The sequence below is a fragment of the Poromitra crassiceps genome (genome assembly GCF_964638095.1).
Source record: "Poromitra crassiceps genome assembly, chromosome: 1".
Taxonomy (NCBI): Eukaryota; Metazoa; Chordata; class Actinopteri; order Beryciformes; family Melamphaidae; genus Poromitra; species Poromitra crassiceps.
This window is the reverse complement of record NC_139623.1, coordinates 99,503,896-99,530,831: the sequence shown is the minus strand read 5'-3', so window position 1 is coordinate 99,530,831 and position 26,936 is coordinate 99,503,896. Positions and strand designations below refer to the sequence as shown.

The following is a 26,936-nucleotide window of genomic DNA, read 5'->3' as shown; positions in this document are numbered from 1 at the left end:
TAAAGTTTTGCTGTGATATTTGTAGGCCTCCTTCTAAAATGTATTATAGGATTACCTAATCCCTTGTCGATCACCCATAACTTATTACCCATAATCACAGCTGAGACCCCCCCCCAGGCATTATTACTCTAGTTGTTAAAACCCATTTACAGCACATTACACAGGACAGCTGGAGTGTTGTATTAGCCTACTGCCATCTGGTGGAGTGAAATAACATGAATTATGAGCATGATGGTGCATACAATTGTGGCAAAATTGCACATTACAGCAATATGCCATTGGACATTGCCATTTTAACATGTGTCATCAAAGACAGCTGTCTTTTCAAATGCTATAACATTAACATTAATCTATGTGGTTCTAGAGTTTTCTGTTTTTACCCTAATCCTCTTTGGTAATCAACTTGTTCTTTTTTTCTATTTGCTTGCCAAAGATGACAGAAACTACACAGGTAGGAATTCTTTCTGTCTTATTGTATCATCTTGTCTTTGCTATTATGTACAGGTACCACAGGTACCAACACCTACAATTACTCATTCACTACAATAAAGTACTGTAGAGAAGCTACAATGCATACTGTTGCCACAAGAGGGCAGCAGCGATCTATGAAAATAAGACCAAAAGGGTGTGTCTGCATTTGGGGCAGCAGCAGCCTGAGGTTGGAGAAGGTTGCCTTGCTGTGACAGAAAGTTGCTAGTTTGGGGGGACCAGTTGGGGGGAAAAACCTCACTGGGGGGACAAGAAACATCCTCACTGTATTAACAACTAATGGAGTTGAACCCCAAATTCATGAGATGGCAGCTTTTATCTGGTGTGAGAAATACTGAATAATAACGTATAAACTCTGGGATTTTGGGGAGACACAAGTTAAATTAATTAGTATTCACACCTGGCATCAATTCATGTTGTCAGACCTTCAAAAACCTGCTGACAGCCAGCTTTCCCCCCTGGTTCACCGCACCTTGCATGAAAAACAGGATTTTGAGCCCAGTGTTGAGCTTCTCCTATGAAGTGAGTCATTGAGAGAGAAGGTTAAGTCTATTTTCACTCGCTTATAAGCATCATCAGCCAGGTAGCATGTTGAAACCAAACTCATTTCAATCCTGCCTCCATGCTTAAAATTAATTTGAGTTCACTGCCTCTAAATGTTTAATTGAAAGTATGTATCACTATACAGTACCTGTCCAGCTTATTCACAGTCATTTTTGCAATGCACCTGCCCACAATGACGATTGGCTGTGATTGGAGCCATAGCAAAATATCTGAGTTTATGTCAGTTGAGTTCATAGTCATGCAGGGATGGGTGTGACTGTAAATGGATGAGTTGGAATTGGAAGTTAAAAAACCTACAGCCAAAGGAAACTGAATTAGAATTGAATTGGAATTTCAGGAAGTTGAATTTAATTAAATGAAATTCCACCTTTGTTAGTCTTTTGTTACCACATTTATTTCTTTTTTCTTCACCCATTTCCCCCCCAGATTTTTCTCCCCAATACATTCAGGCGGTGTCTCGTCATAGACGCGTGGTCAATGGGTGAGCATGGGGGAAATCCTCCTGTTCTCCCCATTCAGCATAGTTAGCATTTAGCTGCTAGCCCTGCCCAGGCTGACAGGATCGGGGATTCAACCCCCGCAGTAAACGCACATCTGAACACAGGTCTATGTACCTGCTCTTGAATCACCAATCGTGTAGAGCCGCAGCACCTTCCGCTGGTGAGTCAGCCCATTGAGATATATGGGGGGTTTTCCCCCACCTCCTAACATTCGTCCTGCTGACACAACGATACCGGAAGTAACATTTTGTGGGCGTTCCCACACATACCGACTGTATCTATTGTACTTGGCCAATTCCCCCTGCTGTCCTGGTCGTTGCTCCACCCCCTCTGCTGATCTAGGAAGAGTTGTAAACTAGCACATGCTTCCTCCGATACATGTGCAGTTGCCAGCCGCTTCTTTTCACCTGACAGCGATAGGGCCGCTCAAAGTCATTTTAAGCAGGGGGTGCTGCAAGGAAGGGACTTTTGGTGAAAAAAATGTGCATGTTAATTGGACGTTTGGATGTTTTTTAGCCATGTTTTTTTCCGCTGTATTTGCGCGAGGCATGCAATATGCTGTAATTCTCTCCATGCGTAATAGAGTGGACTCACTCCTGCCGAGGACAGAGAGAGATGGAGAGAGCTTGTTGACAGATCGTCTGTGGTGCCAACGAACCTCCGGGTTATGGGATAGGTGATGGTGAATAGCCTAATGCAAGTAGGCTACAATGTCCATTCTCCAACAAGTTTTCTCAATTAATTTCCCTCTTTGCGATGTGATAAAAGTTTCTCAGTGAGTTATAGTTGATTGCCTCACTGAATTATCTGCTAATACCCAATTTTAGCAGGAGGATTTGATGTCCTGGCGTGGCATGTCCGTGCGTAATGACATATTCAAAAGGAATTTTACTCTGCGCTGCGCTGCGCAGCACGGAGATTATGGTGCGCTCAAGTGCAGCGGGGTATCTAGCGCATAAGAGGTGCTTTTCAAAGCTCATAGAGCAAAGTAATTGCGTGCATGCTGACGATAGGAGAATGCCATCTATCCCCACATTTTTGCGCCGAAACGCCTGGTTTGGCATGTGGCACGCCTATGTTCAGGACAACTATAACAGGCATGCGCTTGTGCACGCCCCCCAATTTGCATTGCGCGTGGCGTTAAACCAGCGCAAAACCAGCGCAAACGCTAAATTACCGCTTTTGCGACGATAGGGCCCAACCTCTCTTAGACGTCATTACTGACGCCATTCAAGCAACTGACGTCACCTTGTAATGGTGACATAATTTAGAGATGGTGACATCATTAGTGATGGTGACGTCACTTGGGCAGGGAGTTTACAACCCTAAATGACGATGGGCATGAACAGCATGGGGTGCTCTAAACTCTGCTGTAGCCTAGAGGTTAGTCTTCCATGAGACCACACTTCAATCATGAGAGACTCGTAGGAAGTTTTAACAAGCTTTATTGAATCAAAATAAACAGTTTAAGCGTGGCGTATGACTCCTCTTGGAGTCTCCTCTTAGAGGATATGACGCTCCTCTTGATATGAGAGAGGGGGGGCATCAGTGCTGTATGAGATAGATAATCCCCCAAAAGAAATAAAAGTTTTAAAACTGGGAGAAATGAATACCAGGGGTGTCATGGAGCTCGCCGGGGTATGCACTGGTCAGGTCATGGGCTGACTGGGAATGCTATGAATGCCGGGATAATGAGGGGCTGACTGGGTTTTTTTAGGCAATGGCAGGGATGCATAGGAGTTGGATGTGAATTGCCCGGGCACGGGCGCCTTTATGGGAAATGGGAGAGTTTGATCACCACCAACTAAGTGTTTGCTTCCTATCAGTCATGGAAGGAGGGATCTTTGGGCTGATAATATAGCGTTTTGCTCTGGTCGGATGTAGGATGCATAGGCTGATGAAGACCAGCGGCCCAGTTGTTGAAGGGAGGCAGAGGACAGCCCCTGCACAGCCGCAGATGTGGCCCGATCCTGAACGAGCGACTGGAATAGTTCTCTGCTGGGAGGTTGCATTTCTGGAGAGTTGTCTTGAAGTGATGAATGAACCAGGATCTAGTCATGTGATGACGGGGAGAAATGAGGAAAAGGGGGGCCAAGGGACTAGTTGGGGGTCTGATTTTAACGTATGGGATCATGGCTGAGAAGGGGCAGAAAGGAGATTGAATACGAGCAATGATTATAGAGCAGGCTCCGCCTACTTTGGTATGTTTCAGGGAGAGACTATAGTAATCGGGATAAAACTTAAATCAGAGAGAGTTACGTCACGTGAGGGGTCGAAAGTGGAAGGGGACGTGAATTCGCTAATTCTGAGGAACCCATAAAAAGCCAGGGAAAAAACGCACTCTAAGAGAGAGTCTAGAAAGGCGGAGTAAATGCCATGTCTGAGGTGGGTTAACAAGTGCTGCAACATGGGGAGAGTAATGGGACGCCTGGAATCGGGGGCGGACGGAAAAGCTTTTGAGTTAGAACGGGGTGAACGGGCAGGTTGATGGAGAGGCAGAACATGGAAAACATTCGCCAAGCCGTGTCATAAGCTTTGGTAGTGGAATTGGCCAATCCTTTCCTAATATAGGACTGAGCTGAGTTGAGTAAATGGGTGAGACGGGGATCGTGATTTAGGAGAGGTGAGGCCTGAAAATGGGGATTTTGCTCTATGAGAGAGTGAGCGCAGAAAAGGAGGGGTGTGGCGTTGGAGTCGAGTCGGCTTCGGGGTAGAGTCTGTGGAACGCCTGGAAATTGAAACGAGAGAGGTGATCAGCGATTATGTTAATATGCCCGGGGATGTGCCTGGCGACTATGATGAAATTATGGGTGACGGAAAGCCAGGTTAGGCGCCTAACGAAAGGCATGATGGCCGGGGATGATGATCGTCCTTTATTGATGATGGCGACTACCGCAGCATTATCGCATTTGACTGCTATCCTTTTACGCGCCCAGAAGCGCCCCCACATGTGACAAGCGGCCACTATTGGGTACATTTCATATAACGCGGAGGACTGATCCATGCCGGCAAACTGCTGCAGCCAAGCGCCAGCAAACCAGTGGCCTTGATAGACATACAGCACTGACGCCCCCCCTCTCTCATATCAAGAGGAGCGTCATATCATGGAGTCATACGCCACGCTTAAACTGTTTATTTTGATTCAATAAAGCTTTACGAGTCTCTCATGATTGAAGTGTGGTCTTTGACTGTATTTTCAATCATGGAAGACTAACCTCTACAGCATAGTTTAGAGCACCCCATGCTGTTCATGCCCCTCGTCATTTAGGGTTGTAAACTCCCTGCCCAAGTGACATCACTAAATGACGTCACCATCACTAATGACGTCACCATCTCTAAATGACGTCACCATTACAAGGTGACGTCAGTTGCTTGAATGGCGTCAGTAATCTCCTGGTACTATATAAAGCCCACATCACCACAGCTTTAATCACACCTGTGCAGTCATCACTCATATCGTGCCAGCATCCCACACCTGGAACCTGGGGCGGGGCTGGCTGGGCTGCTGCTGTGGGAAGAGCGGGGCTTCCGAGTGCCTTCAGGCGGGCATCGACGAGGGACCCGACTAGTGATTGTATGGTTGCAATCAGTGGATCCTGCTGGCTTGGAGGGGCTGGAAGCCTTGTTGCGCTAGATGAGGTGCTGGAGGTTTTGCTGCGCTTTGCTGGGGCTTTCCTGGTGACGGATTTCTTGGCTCTTTTTCCGCGTCCATGGCCTCCGGAGTGCTGAGTGGACTTTGATCCGGGCGTGACGTCTCGGGCCTCCGCGGGGACGGATTGTCTCTTGCGGCTGCGACCCCTGGTGTGAGGAGCGTCCTCCATGATGCCCGAACCTGATGCCTGGGGATCGGAGTCTTGCCTTGGGTTGGCCGGGATGCTGATCGCCGCGCTCTGGATGAAGGCGTCTATGGCGGCATTGATTCTTTCGCCTTGCAGCTGCATCTGCTCGTCTTCGGACTCTGACATGATGAACGGACCACACAAAACTTTTGCTCCGGTGATGATGAATGGCTTGCTGGGATGCTGGCACAATGTGAGTGATGACTGCACAGTTGTGATTAAAGCTGTGGTGATGTGGGCTTTATATAGTACCAGGAGAAGGGCATTTATGACGTCATTACTGATGCCATTCAAGCAACTGACATTTAGAGATGGTGACGTCATTAGTGATGGTGACATCATTTAGTGACGTCACTTGGGCAGGGAGTTTACAATCCTAAATGACGAGGGGCATGAACATCATGGAGTGCTCTAAACTATGCTGTAGACGTTAGTCTTCCATGATTGAAATACAGTCAAAACCACACTTTATCTGAATGAAAATTGGTCCAATTGGTACCACAAGTCTCCCCATTACAGGTAAGGTAGGATTTTTCACAGCCTAATAGCTTGTGGATTGATTTCTTCTGTTGTTGATTATCACATTTTGTCTCAACAAATGTGTTATGCATACAAATTGATGAGTAAGGGGGGAGAAAATGTTGGCAATGTGCTTTTGGGTATTTTGCCTAAATGTTTTTGTATGTTGACGGATTATTAATTTCCCTTATGCCCAAATTCACATGCTCTGTTAATGAAATAAAACATATACAATATAAAAAACATATAGGGAAATGCATCATCTTGTGTGTTGATCAGAGTTGTGATTAAGAGTTGGGTGGGCCCCGGAAGACTTTCAGATTTCAAAGTGGGCCGTGGCATCCTTAGTTTGGGAACCCCTGCATTAAAAGCTTCCTGTGAATTTGGTTGTATTTAGTTAACCTTCCGTGGATTTTGAAAGCACAAAAAAGAAGAGGTGAATACATAGTGAATACAGTACGTGTTGCTGTTGGATGGTCAATCCTGTTGCAGTTAATCTAATGAATTAGCGATGGACCTGTGTAGGCTTGTTAACTACTCCACACAGAACATGGAACAGGAGGCCTGGGAGTTGTGGGTGAAAACTCACATAATACAATGGCCAGACTTGACAAAAGCATAATTAACAAAGCAGCAGAGAATGCCATTTCCTCAAATAGAATTCTCCATCCACTGTCTCAATACCGACCTCTTTCTGGCTCTCCTGTGTGTGTGTGTGTGTGTGTGTGTGTGTGTCTCTCCTGTCCACTCAATGTGCCATTGCAACCCACTGCCTCCTCAGCAGGAGAAAGGTTAATACCCTGCTCCTGTCTCTGTCTGCCTGTGTGTGTGTGTGTGTGTGTGTGTGTGTGTGTGTGTGTGTGTGTGTGTGTGTGCGCACGCACGCACGCATGAGAGTGCATGTTTACCTCCATAGCTGCAGAGCCCAGCAGGGATTGCCTTCTCTCTAGCTTTTCTTCTCTGTTTTCTCCAAGTTCTCTTGAACAGCAAAGCTACAGGTAGCCTACACTAGAGCGAGAAGAAACAAAAACAACAGACAGCCAGGGTTTGACATGCTGGAAGGATAGAAACTCCTGAGGTTCTTGTCCAAACCAAATGTAAACATCTAGTCTGCCATCATGTTAGTTGTGTCCATGACTGAATCACTAACAAGTTGGCCTATGTGTATCTACACAAAATGTGTAGAGTATACTACATACCAGACAAACTCTTAGCACTGCAGCATCAGTAAACATGATGTCCATAAAGAAATACTTCACAATAATATCAGAGTAGTATAATACTGTATGTGCCAATAGTTTTCATAGTTTTATCCTACGTAACTGTTGTATGGGTGTGGTTTGAGTGCAAAAGAATGTAGAAAATCACAGTTGAGAATGAGAAAATAAATGTAATTTACTTTTCTGTGATTTAGACCAGTGTTTTTCAACCACTGGGCCGTGCCCCAGTGGTGGGCCTCAGAGCGCCATCTAGTGGGCCACAGATGAACTCTCACATCAAGATATCAGAATGATAGCCTATAATTTATTTGGGAAGGTGGTCCTCGCAAATATTCTAACAATCAGAAGTGGGCCTTGAATTACAAAAGGTTGAGCTCCCCTGATTTAGACCTCACGTGACACTATCCGAGTGTTTAAAGTCCACACATCTGCTACAAGAAGAAGCAGATTGCATAATGGTTTGCATTGTCAACATTGTAGGAAAACCTTACAGTATGTCTACAAAACATCAGCTTCTTTGGAATCGAGAAAGGTGGATTGATTTCAGTCATTTCACCACTGATGCTTGTGCACCATTGATATTGTGTGTCAATGTATTTTCATCCAAGGAGATATTTGCATATCAAACTATCATATCTGATGAATGAAAACATCAGCCTTGCAGCTGACTTAAGTCATTCAAAGCTGTGCAATCATATGAAATACTTGTTATCTTGAGTGCGCCATGAATAGGTCTGTTTGATCCCAGAGCTCCTTAGAGCATGACATGCCATGACATCTCATTGTTCAATAATTTGTGGGATAAACTTTGCAAATGAAATATTATCCAGTATACTTCTCTTGTAATAAGAATTCCATCATGTTACCAGCTCTCTCTGGCAGAGTCACCTTTTCAATGCCCTGGAACCTGAACGATGAGATGTCATGTAACATGTTTGAAGTCATTGAAATGTAGCCTACTGCTATCGGGTAATCTCATTTCTCCTTATGGAGCTCTTGTGTCCACTTATTCTCTGTTTTAAAGAACATGATGTACCGACATAGGCTAACCCACAAGGACATTAGATCATATAAATTACATAAGAAGTGGAATGTGATGACATCACTGAGAAAATGCTTTTCCCCCAGTATGAGGATGGGAAAAGTAGTTACCTTGGGTTTGACAATACATGGAGCACATCCTCTGCATTTGTAGCATCTATTTGGAAGAGGTTTCAACAAGGCCTGCGTATCCTTTTTTTCATGGATTTTACATTAGCATAATTATATAAGGCTATCTCTGAGACGATGTACTCTTCGATAGACTATTAGTGGTGGTTCTTTCAAATCCATGGACATTGCTGGGTCTGATGATAATATGTGCCAATGTTTTTACCTCCACCCAGGAGGTTATGTTTTCAGCGCCATTTGTTAGTCTGTCTGTCTGATTGTTAGCAGGATTACAGGAAAACGACTGGCCCGAAGGATGGGGCAAGGAAGAAGCCCTTAAATTCTGGAGTGGATCTGGATCCGACTCATGCAATAATAGTGAATATGCTTTAGTGGAGGTCTGCGCTCTCTAGAAGTGCCCTTCTATTTGAATAATAGAGCCGGTGCAGTTGGGGGTATATAGGTTGTAACAACACGTAAGGTTAGTATTTATTTTTCTGTGAGGGATTCTTTTGTAACAATTCATTTGATTGATTCACTGATTTCAAAGCCATAGGCTTCCTCCAACAATGCAATCTCACAATGGTTCAGGTCTGTCCTGTATCATGACAAATGCTCTGCATGCGGAGGACAATGTAAGTTTATGGCAATTATGTTAAAAATGGGACATGCAAAAACACAACATTTACCCACCAACGCATGTGGTAACAGGAAAACAGGCCATTATCCTGAAGGATGCCTAGTGTAGCCTACATGCTGCAGACACACTTATCTAAGAGGCTCTCATTAAAGCGACTCAGAAACACGTTACAGCAGTCACGTCTCCATTGTGTCTTGCAGTCTGTGCCACAGCTAATGCCTCAGCTGAATATGGCAATTTGCCTTCACGGGGGCTGTTAGCACTGCACTCTCTCCGGTGCTGTGTGTTGTCTGCTGTGTCGGCTGGCTGCCTGCCGGGGGTGTGGATTGAAACGCCATATAAAGTTCATGGCTAAATAATTGATGCTCTGCCTGGATGGGTCATGCGGTGGGAGTGTGGATAAGGAGGAGGAAGCGCAGGGCAAATGCCAGCAGAAGATCACTAGACTCACCTCACTCTCTGGGGGCTTGTTAGCAGCTGGATCGCAATAGCCTTCCCCGACATGGGGATATGCTGATAATGAGATTTGGGTAATGAACCAGGCTTATATAATAGTCATATTCCGCCGCCTGACTATAGAGGTTTTTAATTTGGATGGGAGAAATAATCGTCTGTTTCTAAATTGCTGCAATCAGTCATTTCAAAAAGTGAATTGTAACGCTAACACAAGAGTGTGATTAGAATGCTTACAGAGGAATTGCAAAACACAAGAAAATAATAATTGAAAAAAGTATAGTTAATAAAATATAAATAGGCTGTACTGAAAATGCCACAAAGTGCTCGATTAGGGCAAAAATCATAATCACGACTATTTTGACTGTTAGAGATCACGATTATTTAATGCGAGTACTCGTTGCCTTTGGCAACATCATGCATTTATTGAACTTGAAAAATTTTACTTTTTAATACTGTATTTCTTTGAACTTTAAATATAATTGAACTGAAAAACAAAGAAATAAATTAAAAAGGTAAAAAAAAACACATGTTAACTGTGTGTGTGTGTGTGTGTGTGTGTGTGTGTGTGTGTGTGTGTGTGTGTGTGTGTGTGTGTGTGTGTGTGTCAAGTCAAGTTTATTTGTATAGCCCTCATCCACAAGCATTTCTCAGAGGGCTTTACAGAGAACATGTCTAGCTAAATCTAGCTAAGCACTAACAATAAACATGATTGAACAATCTTATGTTAGAGAGAGACGGGGGAGGGAGAAGAGAGAGAGCAGAACAAACAGGGTATACTGGGGCTAGGCAAACATATCGCTTTATCTCGATTATCTTGTTTTCATAATTGTGGGAAGCCAAAATTATAATTGAGATTAAAATGTGTTTAATTGCACATTCCTAATACAAACTATTCTTCTACACCGTGAAGACTGCCCACTTTTTCTTTGATAATAAGCCATTAACTCTTAGTTATAACATGATTTAATGGCTTCATGGATATGTTGGCATGAGGCAGATGGAAGAATCTCCAATGACGTGGACCCTCACTTTGGAGAAGGACACAAATCATCATAACCAGATATATAATTTCATTCTAACTCTAATTCTATTATGCCCATTGCCCTACCAGGGGATTTAAGTCATGTTGTGAGTTGGCAGGAGGAACCTGCTGCATTGGCGGCTGCTGTGTGTGTGTGTGTGTGTGTGTGTGTGTGTGTGTGTGTGTGTAGGTGTGAGTGTGCGTTCGATGTGAACAGAAGGTTCAAACAGCAGGTAGGCAGAGAGTGCAGTCCCTCATAGCCACACATCACCGTCTCCACTCTGCTTAGACCAAAGATGAAGGCAAGAAAATCTGTGATGCCTGCCAGCTTTTCGCTGATTTCTCAAAGCAGCTTCCAGCATTTTAGAGACTTGGCCGTGGATGCGGGGGGAAGAAATCTATGGTTTAACAGAGGTTGTTACAAAGAAGAGTATATAGGCCTCCACAGACGACTAGTGGTCAATAATATGGGTATTCAATAGTTTATCTAACACCTTTATTTAGTGAGAAGCATCAATGCATCGATCAGATATTGATTATGATTGCATCAGTCTAACCTTGTAGGCGGCAAGTCATGGTGAGCAGGCAAATTGTGAAGGCTGGGATAAAATAAGGTTGTGTGGGACTCTCTTGTGGGATGAATACTGTCAAAATGGATCTATGTGTAACTCATTAAACAATCTTTCAAGAGATATTGCCCAAAGCCCCCTCCAAACCATGCCTGCAGCAGCTCTCTCTCTCTCTCTCTCTCTCTCTCTCTCTCTGCAGAATTATTCAACTGAATGTTAACATAATATTAATGCATAATATTGCATTCGTTTACGATAATTGAAAAGGCAGAAAAGTCCTATCTCTCTTTCTTGCGCTCTCCATCCCTCTCTTTAACTGTCTACATCTCTCTTCCCTTTCTCTCTGTATCTCCCTCCCCCCTCCCTCTCCCTCTCCCTCTCCCTCCTCCTCTGTCCTTCCTCCCACCCTCTCTCTCTCTCTCTCTCTCTCTCTCTCTCTCTCCCTCTCCCTCTCTCAGAGCATACATTTCAGCCTGTCCCCCAGGTTCCCTCCGCTCTCTCTCAGCCAGCCGCCCGTTGCTGCAGTGGATGAGACGCAGAGCTGGCTTGCTCTCCGCGGCAAATCGTTTCATCTGTTGGGATACGGAGACAGATACAGCCCGCTGTTTCCACACAGCCGCGTTATTTCATTTCAACCCACACTCATTCAGTCCTGATAGGCTACATTCGCGGACTCGTTAATCAATGCGCGGCTCTGTTGCATGTGTGAAAGTCGTGAGTAACGTTAGTTATTTGATGTGACGTGTGATTGAAAGTAGACAGCGATGCTTTCGTTTAGTTGTTTAGTCACTCAAAAATGTGCGAAATTGCATGGGAACGAGACTCGTTGGATTGCAGGATCGCCATGCATTTAAGCTCCAAATTTGACTGATGAACGCGCAGCACCTTACCTTACATACCCCTACAAGCGGATTATGGACTACAAAAATATATTTTGAATTTGTCCACAACCAAAATATTCCATGTAGTGAAGGCTACATTATTAGCCAGCGGCTATATTAGGCCTATATGCAAAATTATACTTTGACTAAAAGTGATTATTATTGAACATGAACTAACTTATTCACGTGCACAGCATCAGCGAGGCTAAACATAACATCAAAAGACCCAAAGCCGAGCAGAGCAGGAAGCGGACACGTGTTGAGTGTATCGCGGGCAACCAGTTGCAAACTTCAATTAAAAAGCGGCACAGAGCAACGAGTCTCCTAACTAAAGTAAAATAAAGCAACGAGCACCTTTCGCTGGGCTCAATCCGCTGCAGCACAGGGGCCAGGCTGCCCGCTCCCTCGGTTCCGGCTCACCTTGACCATGTCACCGCCAGTAATTGGGCGCAGTGCGCCCCGGGTCGCTTGCGGGCACCTGCGGCTCCTCCGGGCTTCTCTCACCCTGCTTCTCGTCCTCTGGCCCCGGCCATCCGCAGGCAAGAAGAAGCTGTACATCGGAGCTCTGTTCCCCATGAGCGGCGGCTGGCCGGGCGGACAGGCCTGCCTGCCCTCCGCCCACATGGCCCTGGACCTGGTCAACAACAGGACCGACATCCTGCCCGACTACGAGCTGGAGCTCATCCACTACGACAGCATGGTGAGTGAGTGTGATGTGGAGAGAGGCAGAGCAGAGTGTGTGTGCACAAACACAGCTAATGAGTAATGACCTGTCTGTCACACTGCTATGGGCCTAATTGGCTTTCACTTATTTGTGTCATTTCAAATGCCTTTGCTGTGCTGAATTTCATTTGTCATGAATGTTGTGCTTATTTTGATTCATATAAAACAGTGCTAGGCTGTGGTTCTCAATATGGGGTCCGTGGCGTGGACCATCAATGGTCCTGCTTGAGGGGGTTCCAGGGGGTCCCCCAAGGCAAATTGAGGAATTGTTCAACTTCAGTTAACAAGGCAATTAGATAATTGAGAAGAATGACTGTTTTGATCATCATTTCTCTGTTACCTCTCCCTACAGAGAGTCTTGTAATTCTGGACAAAATCAAATCTAACAATAGAAATATTCTCAGATTTGGGTCCAAGAGACAAAATCTCAATGGGGAACTGTAGTATAATGAGGTTCCGTGGCTCTAGTGGTAGGGGTCCTTGACATGAAAAGGGTTGTGAAGAATCATCATGGCTATAAAACAATAACAAATCCATGCAGACTTGTGCCCTTGGTTAACAATGTTTCCTCTTGCTTTTCTGGAGATGATTTTATTTTCTCTTAAACATCATAGCTGAGGTGATTTAACTGACATGTCAAATCTCAGAGGGGAGATTTCATCACTCGACCACACTGACCACACTGACAACCAGCTCCACTCACCGCTAACAAGCCTCAGTCCATGTGACAGGGTGCTGCCATGCCATGCATTATGTTTGTGTTTGTGTCAGTAAACAAAACACCTCCTGCTTGTTGCTCGTCAATCATTAATCATGGTACTTTAAAATGTCAGCAATTCAACCACTATACTTCCTGTATCTGCTCCCCCCCACGCAATATTTTTTTCCCCATAATGGCGAAGGCTAGGCGAAGGCATGACCCGCCCCTCTCTGCCTCTAATTGGCTGACTGCACTCGGCTGCTCTCGCCTGCTTCCCAGGCGAGCCAGAAGTCATCTCAAACGAGCCTAATACTTTCATTCAATGTCACGATGCTGCGGGGGGAGGGGGGGGGGGAGTAGGCTACTCCCAAGCATTATTACTATAACTAGATAGGCTATTAGTGGTGTGTTTGCTGGACAGCTAACATTCATACTTTATTAAAATGACTATGCAGTCAGTTAGTTTCTGCTGAGGATATAAGGGTCATCTAAGCATTAATTTGTTCATAACGTGAGCAGCAGGTGCAAAACAATCATTAAATCAACAAGCATGAGATGGCAGAGGGCAGCATATAGAATCAAAAGGTTATGTGTGAGATCTTACTTTATTATATTAAATGTTACAATTGCAAACCGTATAACAGTTATTTCCTCTGATTAATATTTAAATTCAAATACATGTCATTCTTGTGTTACAATGAGCTGAATTAGTTCCCTGTAAATAACCCTGTTTTATATCACCCTTGATAAATTCTCTGTCTATAGGCTACATACGTGCACTGCCAAGAGTAGCGGCAGCGTTCTAAACCATAGATATATGACTATATTAAAAACATAAACACACTGGCGTCTTTCATGCAGGCTAGCAAGCGTAACTGCTGTCTGTCTGAGTCTGACCCACTGAGTCTGACGGTCTGACCACAGACTGTAGAAAGAGATGTAATGCAGGATAGCCAAGCGAATGTGTTTGGATGGAAGTTTGACGCTAGGCCAGTCAGAGGCAGAGAGGGGCATAGCCTTCGCCATCATCCGGAAAAAAATATCGCCACCCCCAATGGTTTCTGTCCCAGTTTACCACCCCCTACTTTGCCATTCACTTTAGAAGGCAAATCCCAATTAAAAGGGGAAAAAAATCTCCTCAGTCAACCTTTCTGTTACTGTCCTAATTGTTATTCAGAAACTTACTTCATGAAAGAACCAATTTTTCTCAACAGTCTCCACTATTTCAAAAATGAACTGAAGGGTTTATAGGGTTAGAGAATAATTAATGGATTTCCCCTTTAATCCTCTGGCTCCTCCGTTGAGGGTCTTTATCAATCAAACCGCAGGACAGATGCCTAGAGAGCGGCCCAGGCACCAAACAGTTAACTGTGCTGTGACTGGTTAGAAATTGCTATGAGCTTTGTTCTGATTGGTGTATGAGGCTCTGCATTGGAATCCTGTTAAAAAGAATAGGAGAGAGAGAGATGGAGATGGAGAGGAGAGAGAGTGAGACAGCGAGAGAGAGAGAGAGAGAGAGAGAGAGAGAGAGAGAGAGAGAGAGAGAGTTGGCATGGCAACACAGTTACTCTTCAAGCAAACCACAGAAACAAACAGGTTTCAGGGCTGTGAAAATATGTGCAAATTCAATCATACCGTAGATGTATGTGCAGCATATGGCGCAATGCATACTTGTTGTTCACATTCTATTATGTGTATACCTTGTTGTATGCAATCGTAATGTTGAAGAGATCAAACGTGTGTGTTTGTGTTCGAAAGAGAGCGTGTCTGTGTGAGCACCCTCCGATTACCAGTTGACTGAGGTGAGCAAGCAGCTGTGGATGTAGCAGTCATAATCAAAAGATAAAGCATTTCTATGAGCAGATTTCATAGGGATTGGAAAACCTGACTCCTGGCGCTTCAGGAATCGTTGCCGCCTCTGGCTCGAGAAATAGATGCAGATCCTTTGAATAGAAAAGCTCAAAGAGGCTGGTAGGCTACTGACAGTGTTGGAGTGACACAGCGCTTAATTCCTCAAATTAAGTCAAGCGGAGATCCCCCCCCCCCCCCCTCCTTCCTGTAGTTTGTTTGGAATGAGGTCTTTAGTTTTCTGATTGGAAATGTTTTTCCACCTGGCTGAAATATGAATGTGAAGCTTGAACCGTATCAGACACACAAAAGCAATTAAGGAGAAAAGGGATTAATTGGGCGTGATATTTACTTCCAGTTATTACTGCTCAAACCTTTGTTTGGTCAAGGAGCAAATCTCCACCTGGTGAGCAGAACTCACATCTCCTTGTTTAATGGTCAGATGAAGACGAGAGCGTAAGCGGTCCTCTTGTTTGTCTAATTACACGTGTCTCAAGATCAAGGCTGGAGATTATGCAGATTATGCAGCCGACTGTCTTGACCTGAATTTCCGATCATGAGGATGTACTTTGATTGCGTGTTTAAAGTCTAACAACAACGATATCTGAGATCTGAGAGCGAGGTAGTAAAGTTGGAGCTCACTTTGCCTTTGAATGGGCAAACAGGGAGCTTGAACACACAGCGCTATGTGATGTGATGTGATGTGATGTGATGTGATGTGATGTGATGTGATGTGATGTGATGTGATGTGATGTGATGTGATGTGATGTGACCCTTAGGATTTGGGGTATAAAGTGATGTCCTCAGCTTGTTCAACATTATACAATATTTATGATGCCGAACACTTAATATGCCTTAATAGGCTGTTCTTTTAACAGATGGAGATGGCCTGTGGTGGCTAAGCGGCTCGCTTCTGCCACTGCTCTGGTGATAGCATAGAGTCAGCACACACACCGACTCGGTCTGCACACACACACGGACAGACACGTACACAAGCGCACCCACACACACACACACACACACACACACACACACACACACACACACACACACACACACACACACACACACACACACACACACCCTACGCACAGACCGTTGCCATGGATATGTATATCAAAGCAGAGACTGCAAACTTTGATCAATTATTAACAGTGACGGAGAGAGACAGTGGAGGTACAGAGAAGACTTTGTGAGACGAGGTGCTTTCCTCACGTCCATCCTTCATTTTAATTGGCAGCTGGGACACCATTTCCCATCCGATGTGGCTTCTACAGTATTCATCATTCAGCGGCCGTCATGCATGTCCACCGGCAGCATGGAGTGGTGCGCCGGCTGTAATTATGAGGACATTAGGAGATGTAGCAACACCGGCTTTGAGATTCAATACATAGGCCAGCCCCTCAGGCCCTTCTCTCTTCACACTCCCTTTATATTATTCAATCTGGAGTGTAATTAGAGAATGCATTAAGACGAGCCACTGTCTTCTCTCTTTCTTCCCATGGAATCTTCATTTCCCTTCAAAGATCCCTCGCAGGCAGTGGCTCGACTGATTGGCAAGGCTTTCATATGCTAACATAGACCAAGATATTGGTTTGGGGAATTTCAGCACCAAGGACAGAGACAGCAGTGCAGTGGTGTTTTTTTTATGTCACACACGTCTGTGTGTGTGTGCGTGTGTGTGTGTGCGTGCGTGTGTGCGTGCGTGCGTGCGTGCGTGCGTGCGTCGGCATGTGTGTATGTGCGCGATGTGGGGCTGATAGCTGTACCACTGCAATTTTATGGTTGCGTACACATATTTGCACTAAAGTGTGTGTGTGTGTGTGTGTGTGTGTGTGTGTGTGTGTGTGTGTTTGGAATCACGGCCGTCAATCCAGGCGCTCCCATGAGTTCAGTGCGATGGGGGGGTCGAGATGAGAGTGGAAATAGTGATGACCCCAGGGGGTTGTACAAGACAGACCTCCAAGAATAGAAAGAGATACCTCAGCTTTTATTGCATACCTGCCAACACCTCTATTTTTTCCTGTTTCTTTTTGCTCATAAGGGAGACCTGGGTCCTTTTTCTTTTTGTACCTCTCCCCACACCATGTTCCCATTCTCTTATTGCTCAGGTTTTGCTTTCATTTCTTAAGATGCACTGTAACAATTATTAATTGACTTGAAAAATTCAAAGACAATATACGCAATGTACTAGCACTCACCAGAGTATAGCTGCAAACCATCACGGATAAGATAACAGGAGAAAGCTAACAAGCTTCTTCTCAGCATGCGGCCGACCCACACAGCTGCATCAGTGACAGAACACAAACAACCTTTGGGTAAGACAGTATGTAGATCTCTCTGTGCGTCAGTCTGTGTCTCTCTGACATGTAGATGTCTCTGTGCGTCAGTCTGTGTCTCTCTAGTAGATGTCTCTGTGCGTCAGTCTGTGTCTCTCTGACATGTAGACGGTTAGATGTTTTCACAGCAATTAGATTCAGCGGGGGCAGGGCAGGGACAGGGCAGGGACAGGGCAGGGACAGGGCAGGGACAGGGCAGGGACAGGGCAGGGACAGGGCAGGGACAGGGCAGGGCAGGGACAGATGCAAGAACTAGCTTTCCCAGTACTTCCTCTCTTCCTGTTATGTCTTTAGTGACTTTTTGATGATATGCACCCTTAATATGAGAAGAAGAAGAAGAAGAAGAAGAAGAAGAAGAAGAAGAAGAAGAAGAAGAAGAAGAAGAAGAAGAAGAAGAAGAAGAAGAAGAAAAAGAAGAAAAAATAATAAATAATAAGAAACTTGACTATGGTGTTCACATACCACAAAAGACAGAACAGAAGTTGAGCTGTGTTAACTGGGTTATGCTCACTCTAATTATGACCTAGCGTGCCGTTAAGCCCAATTGAGATAATAAAACATAATGGCAGAGTATTGCATTAATTGAGTTAGAATCAAATTATTAGAGTACAATGTAAACGTAGGTCCTACTCACTTTTTCCACGATGAGATGACACCACTATAATCCCCCTAATCTAGAGTTAAGGTAAAAAATGTCAGTCACTAAGAAGCTAGCTAGTGCACGTCATATTCTCCAGTCTCCATGGCCAATTCAGAAAAATCACAGTGCCACCTCAAAGAGACAGGTCTCCTGTTGAGACACAAAACATCCCAATTAGGAGCCATATTGGTTGTGTGATTGTTTGTGACACTCATCTGGAGTGTATCTTTCATATGTGAAAGTGAGTGTGTGTTGTGTGTGTGTGTGTGAGTGTGCGTGCATGTGTGTGTGCGCGCGCGCGCGTGTGTGCGCGAGTGTGTGTGTGTGTGCGTTCTGTGTGTGTTTGTGTGTGTGTGTGTGCGTGTGTGTGTGTGCATGCGCGTGCATGCACATGCCTGGCGTGCGTGTGTGTGTGTGTGTTTTGGAGAGCCGTATCTCCTCCTCCACTCTGAATCATCATTAGACTCATGTCAGGATGTGTTAGCGGCGACTCTGGTGAGCGCTGCAACGCGAGCGCTCATCTGGCTGACAGAGCGGTGATTGGCTGACAGGGCAGTGATGTGATGGATCGCCACCCAGACACGCCGTGAAGGCCTTTAATGCAGGCCTTTAATGCAGGCCTGTAATGACTTGTGGCTGCTGTTGTGTTTGTTGGGCTCTCATGGTTTAGTTTCTGTCTGTCTGTCATTTGATATATCTGAATCTGTTTTTAATACGGTAACGGTCCACAAGAATTGTGGTAGTTACTAAGGAGCCAGGATCAACTCGATAATTAATGAGTCGTTAATGAGTAGTTCGTGAATTACTCTGAATCGAGGACTATAATGAGTTAGTAGAGAACAGACTGGTTGATACTATATCAATGAATCTTTAGGTAATTATTAGTTCATATAAATATCTGTAAGTGAGCACTTTCTTTACGAGTATACGGTAGTTCTTGAATCTTGATTAACTATGAATCAGTCACTGAGTGGAAATACTAGTATAACGGCCCATAATTACTTATTAGTTACTCTTTTTGTACACCCCTAGGTAAAGTGGTACATCTGAGTAGTTACTAAGATGTTACAAAGTTGGTCCAGTCATATATTCTATCGCTCGTATTTTACCATGTCTAGGGGCTGACTGGCGTTTGTGACCCGCAACATGAAAACGACATGGCTGTCATTATGGACTGGGAGTGTAGCTCACCTGGGGTAACTGGCACGTTTGGACCCATGTGCTGCGTTGGCCTTCTCCGGACAGCCCAGTCGGTGGAGTGGATGGTGTTCAGTGTCGGGACACCGTCCCGTTCATGCAACACAGTCTCACAGAAAATTGTAAAATAGCAACGTTTTGGACCACGTTGTAAAATGGTAACGTTCTGAGATCTTAGGGTTAGGGTTAGGGTAGGCGGAGGGGTTAGAAACAGAAAATCTCCGTAACCCACGCCCAAACCACGCCCACCCCTGTAGAAACGTACGTTACCATTTTACAATTTCTGAGCCGAAATTGTAACATAGCAACGTTGGTCCACAAACGTTGCTATTTTACAATTTTTTGGGAGACGCTTAACACAACAACTAACTAACAATGTTATACAAAGAAAACGAAAACGGGGAACCCACGCTAGATGCCGTCTCTCCTCTTCTGTGTAAACACGTAATGGCCAAGGTTATATCTGCTCCCGTCACATCACTTCCTGAGCCAAACCCCCTTTCCAATAATGACAGCCAGCCACAAACAGAAAATAATCTGTACGACGTATAACAATGAATATGACTATAACTACCTGAGAGGGGGACGACTGTAACACTAAGTAATCCCTCATTACATCATGAATTCTTCTACTCCCTTACTTCATTCCACATTACTTACTCAGTATAATGTCTATTCACACATTTTTATGAACGAATCATTACCTAATGATTCATCAATAGTATCTCACTATCTCCCAGTCTGTTCTCTAGTAATTACTCATTGAGTGCGTTTACATGCAGACAATAAACGGATAACTGAGAATAATCAGTTTATGGCAATAATCTGATTTCTGCGTTTACATGCACTTTAATAATCCGACAATAGGAAAAATCCGGGTTTACATGATTCAGTCAATTAGTCGGATTTTTCTCCAGAAGGCAGCGGTAATTCCGCAATAAAACAACAAAAGAAGTTGCAAAATGCAAAATCACATTTTCATTAGGCTACTTCTTGTCCGGCTCGGAGGATGGTTTAGGTGAAAATGATTCAAGATTCAAGATTCAAGATTCAAGATTTTTATTGTCACTCCATGGTACAAGTATCACGTGTGAAATTCTTGTGCTGTGGACTCCGTTTACGACATAGTACAAATAGGCAACAAGCAATGAGCAATAGGCAATAAGAAATAGGCATCAATAGCAATACTAAGCAGCAATAGGCAATAAGGCAGAATAGCGATAAGACAAGTCAGTGGCATATTCATTGCACATAGGTGCACATGTCATGTGCATACGTTAGACGTGTTCAGACATTTTAAATTCGACGTATTTGACATACAGTGCAAATAGCATGTACCTTGTTAAACATACAATTAAACATTAGGCATACATAATGGTAGCAGCTGCAGTACGGTACGGTACGACTACTACACTATTTGTGTATGTTAAGGAGTCTCGTGGCCTGCGGGAAGAAACTGTTCCTCAAGCGATTTGTGCGTGCTTTTGGAACCCTGTATCTCCTCCCTGAGGGTAGCAGGGAGAACAGGCTGTTGTGGGGATGGTTTGTGTCTTTGATGATCTTCAGGGACCTCCTGAGGCACCGCTGGTTATACAGTTCATGCAGTTCTGGCAACTCGTCTCCTGTTACGTGCTGGGCCGCGCGCCTCACCCTCCGTAGCGCCCTGCGGTCCATGGTGGTACAGTTCCCGTACCAGGCGGTGAAGCAGCCAGTCAGCAGGCTTTCAATGGTGCCTCTGTAGAAGTCCCTGAGGATTTCTTTCCTTAGCCCAAATTTCTTCAGGCGCCTGAGTCCGTGTATTCGCTGTTGGGCCTTTTTGACCACAGTGGCGGTGTGGCCGGCCCAGGTCAGGTCCTGGTTGAGTACAAATGAGTTTGTATCTCGTTGTCGGGAGGCGTCGCTTTGGAAGTGTGAATCTGTATTTCCAACTTTACCAAGCATAGCGCACAGAGACAGGCAGGCGACTGAAGCACGTCAAATAACATGAACGATACAGATCTTGACCCAACTGAATTTAAATAGCTGCCAGAAAACTGAGATAATTAAGGTCTTTAGTGGCGGATAACTTGTGTTTTGAACAGCTGAGTAGGCTACGTTTTGTTCGTATAAATCTTTTTAATCCGTCATCTGAAAAAACCCGTCACACACAGATCACGGCTTGCACACTTGAGTCCAATGCGTTTTATTAATGCGTCGTTCTATTCGCAATTCGAGACAAATATTCGTCATCTCCTGTATCCACATTATAGCAGTGCAGCAACGGGGAGGCAGCAGGTCGGGAAACGCCTGTTGCAGGAGCTCCGTGCTGCTCACCTTCATCTCATCAAGCCGGCTGTGGTGCGCCATGGCCGGGGAGAAGAAGCAGAAAGGGGCCAGTGAGTGAGTGAGTGAGCAGCGCGCGTCTCCAGCTGCCTTTCTCTCCCGCAACGTGTACATGCGCAGATGTATAAACCCGAAAGAAAGCTGGTTATGCTGTATACATGCAAAGAGAAGACCAATTATTGGCCAGAAACCTAGGTGTGTTTATCGGTTTATTCATAACCCGTTTATGACCATAAACGGATAAAGCTTATCGGTTTATGCTGTTTACATGACCACTTGAATAATCAGGTAACTCAGAAATCCGCTAATAAACAGTTTATTGGTGTGCATGTAAACGCACTCATTATCTACTATTAGTCTTCCATTCAGACTCAGAGTAATTCAGGAACTACTCATTAACGACTCATTCATTATCGAGTCACTCCTGATTGGTTCCTCACTCGTTCCTTATTAACTAAATACCACAATTCTGTGTACCGTATTGTAAAGTGTTACCCATTTTTTCTTTTCTTTTTTCCATTTGGACAGTGTGTTGTGTTTTGATGTAGCCCGGTAAACCAGCCGGTCACGTGAACTCATATTTAATTTCGTTCTTCGTTCCCGTCTGGCCTGAAGCCGTCACAACAACAGTCTTTGCAGTGCGCGGAAGTTGGGCGTTTGTACTTGCCTTGACAGACAACTCCTTCAGCCAATCAGCGTTGGATCCAGTCAAACCCCAAATCTACTCAGGAGAACGGCAAAAACATATATTTTCCGTCCAGAAACTCTGCTGTTGCATACTCCTGTACTTGTTTAATGTAATTGTTGTTATCAAGTCTATTTCTACAATAACTGCACTTTATGGCTGTTTAAACTAGACGAACATTGACATTACTCCTCGAGGCGGACAGGCAAGGGGGCGGCCATTACTGTTTTGCTAGTGACGTTCTGATTGGCCGGTTACGATGCCAACTAGGAGGCGGGTCGCTGAGTGGCTCCTCCGCTTTGCCGTTTCTGCAGACAGCCTTCCCAGAGTTGAGGCCAGACGGTCCCACAGAACCAAATGAAATGTGAGTTCACGTGACCGGCTGGTTTACCAGGCTAGTTTTGGTGATGCACAGTGTGGACAGTGTGTTGTGTTTTGGTGATGCACAGTGACTGTGTGGACATGAATTCTGAAGTTTATTGGGTTTTTTTGCCTTTTCTTCATCCCAACTTTTCTTCACATTTTCATCTGCATCTTTGTCGCCACCTGCTACTCCTGTTTCTCTTCTTGTTTCTTCTTTCTGTCTCTCTTTACGATCTCTCTCCATCTTCTCCCTCTCTCTTTCCATCACTGTCCACTTATCTCCCTCACCGTTATCTATCTCCTGTGAGTCTACCCCTCTATCCCTGTTTTTCGTCTCTACCACGTCAATTCTCATTGTCCCTGATGCTTACCATCGATCCATGCATTCATTCATTAATGCAACTGTCAATACGTCAATGCATTGATCGTTCCGTCCTTGCAGTGTGACCCGGGCGAAGCCACCAAGCTGCTGTATGACCTCCTCTACACCGAGCCCATCAAGATCGTGCTGATGCCTGGCTGCAGCGGCGTCTCAACGCTGGTGGCAGAAGCCGCCCGCATGTGGAACCTCATAGTGGTGAGTTTCTGTCCCTATTTTTTGCATCCAGAGACCTCAATACACACAGTTAAGACATGTTTCATCCGCCCTGCAACATAGCTCCATTTAGTTTATTGATGCAAAGTGTAAGGATGCACGAGGATATTGGTACGAGGATATTGGTACGTCGTCTGTATCGTCCGTTAAAGGCTTTAAAATGAAATATCGGCCCGAAACAAATATTTCTGCCGACATTTCTGCAGGACAGGCTGATAAAATGACACTTTAATTGCTTGACTAAATGCTTGACTAAATGTCTCAGGGAGAGCATCATCCAAGCCCTTAAGTAGGATGAATCTTACAGTTTTGTTTGAAAGAAAATGTTACATTAATAAAATAAAATAAAAATTGAATATTTTACATAACCTAAGTTGAAATAGTTTTCATATTTTGCCCAGTGAGTGTGTACATTTTGAAAAGCATTGTCTGCATCTGCCAGTGGGCCATCACAATAAGAGTAGGCATAATAATGTGTTAATTCCACTAGATTCAAGATTCAAGATTTTTATTGTCACTCCGTAGTACAAGTATCACGTGTGAAATTCTTGTGCTGTAGGCTCCGTTACAACATAGTGCAAAAAATAAAAAATAAAAAAATAAAAACAAGAGGCAACAAGCAATAAAGCAGTAAGACACGCCACAGACAGTGGCGTATTCACTGCACATATGTGCAAATGGCATGAACATACTTTAAACATAATTAAACATAATAACATTCTGTTAGGTGCAAATAGCATATACCTAATTAAACATACTATTGAACATTAGTCATACGTGATGGTAGCAGCTGCAGTGCGGTACAGTAAGGATACTACACTATTTGTATATGTTAAGGAGTCTTGTGGCCTGCGAGAAGAAACTGTCCCTCAAGCGATTTGTGCGTGCTCTTGGGACCCTGTATCTCCTCCCTGAGCGTAGCAGGGAGAACAGACTGTTGTGGGGGTGGTTTGTGTCTTTGATGATCTTCAGGGACCTCCTGAGGCACCGCTGGTTGTACAGATCTTGCAGTTCTGGCAGCTCACATCCTGTTACGTGCTGGGCCACGCGCCTCACCCTTCTTAGCGCCCTGCGGTCCATGGTGGTGCAGTTCCCGTACCAGGTGGTGAAGCAGCCAGTCAGCAGGCTTTCAATGGTGCCTCTGTAGAAGTCCCTGAGGATTTTTAGCCTTAGCCCGAATTTCTTCAGGCGCCTGAGTCCGTGTAGTCGCTGTTGGGCCTTTTTGACAACAGTGGCGGTGTGGTTGGCCCATGTCAGGTCCTGGTGGATATTGACTCCCAGGTACTTGAAGCTGTCCACCCTTTCCACCACTGTGCCGTTGATGGTGATTGGGGGGTGTGCGCCCCCCCCCCTTCTGTAGTCTACAATTATCTCCTTTGTCTTGGAGACGTTCAGAGAGAGGTGGTTGTCCTGGCACCATTGTTCCAGCGCCTCCACCTCCTTTCTGTAGGCTGTCTCGTCGCTCCTGGAGATCCGCCCCACGACCGCTGTGTCATCTGCAAACTTCACGATGGTGTTCGAAGTTTGAGTCGCCACGCAGTCGTGGGTGTAGAGGTCATACCAGAAGGGGCTGGAGACGCACCCCTGTGGCGCTCCTATGCTGATGGTCAGTGGGGAGGAGGTGAGGTTGCCCACTCTCACCACCTGGCGGCGGTCTGTTAGAAAGTCCAGGATCCAGTCACACATTGCTGTGCTTAGTCCCAGATCCTTGAGTTTGCTTACCAGCCTGGAGGGTACTATGGTGTTGAATGCTGAGCTGTAGTCAACGAACAGCATTCTCACATAGGTGTCCTTCCCCTCCAGGTGGGAGAGGGCGGTGTGGAGCACGTGTGCTACTGCATCCGCTGTGCTCCTGTTGGGGCGGTATGCGAATTGTAGCGGGTCGTGGTCCGGGGGGAGTGTGGGGCAGATCTGTGATATGACCAGCTTTTCGAAGCATTTGCTGGCTATGGGCGTGAGGGCTATTGGGCGCCAGTCATTGAGGCTGGACACTTTCTGCTGTTTGGGAATGGGGATGATTGTTGCTGTTTTGAAGCAGGAGAGAACTTGCCGGAGGGAGAGGGACTGGTTAAAAATGTCTGGGACTGGTTACTCAGATGTCTGCACACACCAGCTGTGCCAGCTGGTGTGTGCAGGCCTTGAGGACACGCCCAGGGATGCCGTCCGGGCCGGCCGCCTTGCGTGGATTGATACGCAAGAACGACCGGCGGACTTCATCCTCGGTGATGGTGAGGGTGCGGTCCGGATCTATGGGGAGGGGAGGTGGGGGTTGTGGTTGTGGGTGGGGGCGGGGAGGGTGTGAGTGGGAGGGGAGTTGGTGGTTAGGTGGGAGTGGAGGGGAGGTGGGGGAGGAAAGGAGTGGGGGGAAGGTGAGGGGGGGGGGGGTTAGTGGTTAGGTGAGAGTGGAGGGGAGGTGGGGGAGGATAGGGTGGAGGGCACTGGGTTAGATAGGAGTGGAGGGTAGGTGGGGGGTGGGTGGGGGTGGGTAGGGGGTTGGTGGGGGGCACTGAGGGGTGGGTGAGGGAGGATAGGGAGGAGGGCACTGGGTTAGATAGGAGTGGAGGGTAGGTTGTGGGGCAGTGGGGGGTGAGGGGAGGAGGGGTGGTGGGGGGGAGAGAGGGAGGGGAGAGGAGGAGGGGTTGTGGGGTGATGGGGGGTGAGGGGGAGAGGAGGGGTGGGGGGGGGCGCTCTGGCAGAGGGGTCGAAGCTAGCATAGAACGCGTTGAGTTGAGAAAGAATACCCTGTCACGTCACCACATATCACCCCATCCTCAATAGCCAATCAGCCCATGTCATCTGTCAATATGACGTCTGTTATGACGTCGCACATCTTCGTCTGCTGAGCCAATCACCGAAGAGGACGTGTGCAGTATATATTGCCGTGGTCATCACGTCATCATCCTCTTCCTAATTGCTCACCTCAGTGGCTGGTTGTACCTCGGGCTGATCGTCTTCTCTGGAGCTGTGTTTTGCCCCATCCACCTCCCCAGTCCACCACCAACGTCTTGACTCCTGAAGAATTCCCTACGGGGGGGGGGGGGGGGGGGGATTCTCTATCCTAGTCTGAGCAGATGCCTTCCTCTCTAACCACAAGAGGAGCATCATCTTATCATGGAGTCATTACGCCTTGAGGGTTTTCCGGGGCAGGCTGCCATATTATCGGCCTTGGACTGGCCCCTCGGCCTCTGTTCCTCAGCATCCCCTGGTCCGGGTTTTCCGGAGCAGGCCACCATATTATCAGCCTCTATTCCTCAGCATCCCCTGGTCTGGGTTCTCCAGAGCAAACCGCCTTATTATCGGCCTCGGACTGGCCCCTCGGCCTCTGTTCCTCAGCATCCCCTGGTCCTCAGCATCCCTCAGACTGGCCCTCGGCCCCTCTGTTCCTCAGCATCCCCTGGTCCTCAGCATCCCTCAGACTGGCCCTCGGCCCCTCTGTTCCTCAGCATCCCCTGGTCCTCAGCATCCCTCAGACTGGCCCTCGGCCCCTCTGTTCCTCAGCATCCCTGGTCTTCGTCAGCCTACGCGGCCTCCTTCTGGATCGGCACGGCCACATCGACGGCCGAGCAAAGGGTTTCCTCCGCCTCCCTTCAACAATTGGGCCGCTGGTCTTTGTCAGCCTACGCGGCCTACATCCGCCGGGGCAGGCTGCCATATTATCGGCCTAAAGATCCCTCCTT

At 46.0% G+C, this 26,936-nt stretch overlaps 1 protein-coding gene across 1 annotated transcript in view; it reads left to right on the top strand.

Annotated features, from left to right (window-relative positions):
• Positions 1–26,936, top strand: part of gabbr1a (gamma-aminobutyric acid (GABA) B receptor, 1a) — a gene marked incomplete at both ends in the record, with an annotated part of 141,100 nt that overhangs the window by 11,882 nt on the left and 102,282 nt on the right. Inside the window, 3 exons of the mRNA XM_083644699.1 lie at positions 434–451; positions 12,387–12,547; positions 23,107–23,241. Of these exons, the coding sequence (XP_083500825.1) occupies positions 434–451; positions 12,387–12,547; positions 23,107–23,241 (314 nt within the window). The remainder of the gene's footprint in view (positions 1–433; positions 452–12,386; positions 12,548–23,106; positions 23,242–26,936) is intronic.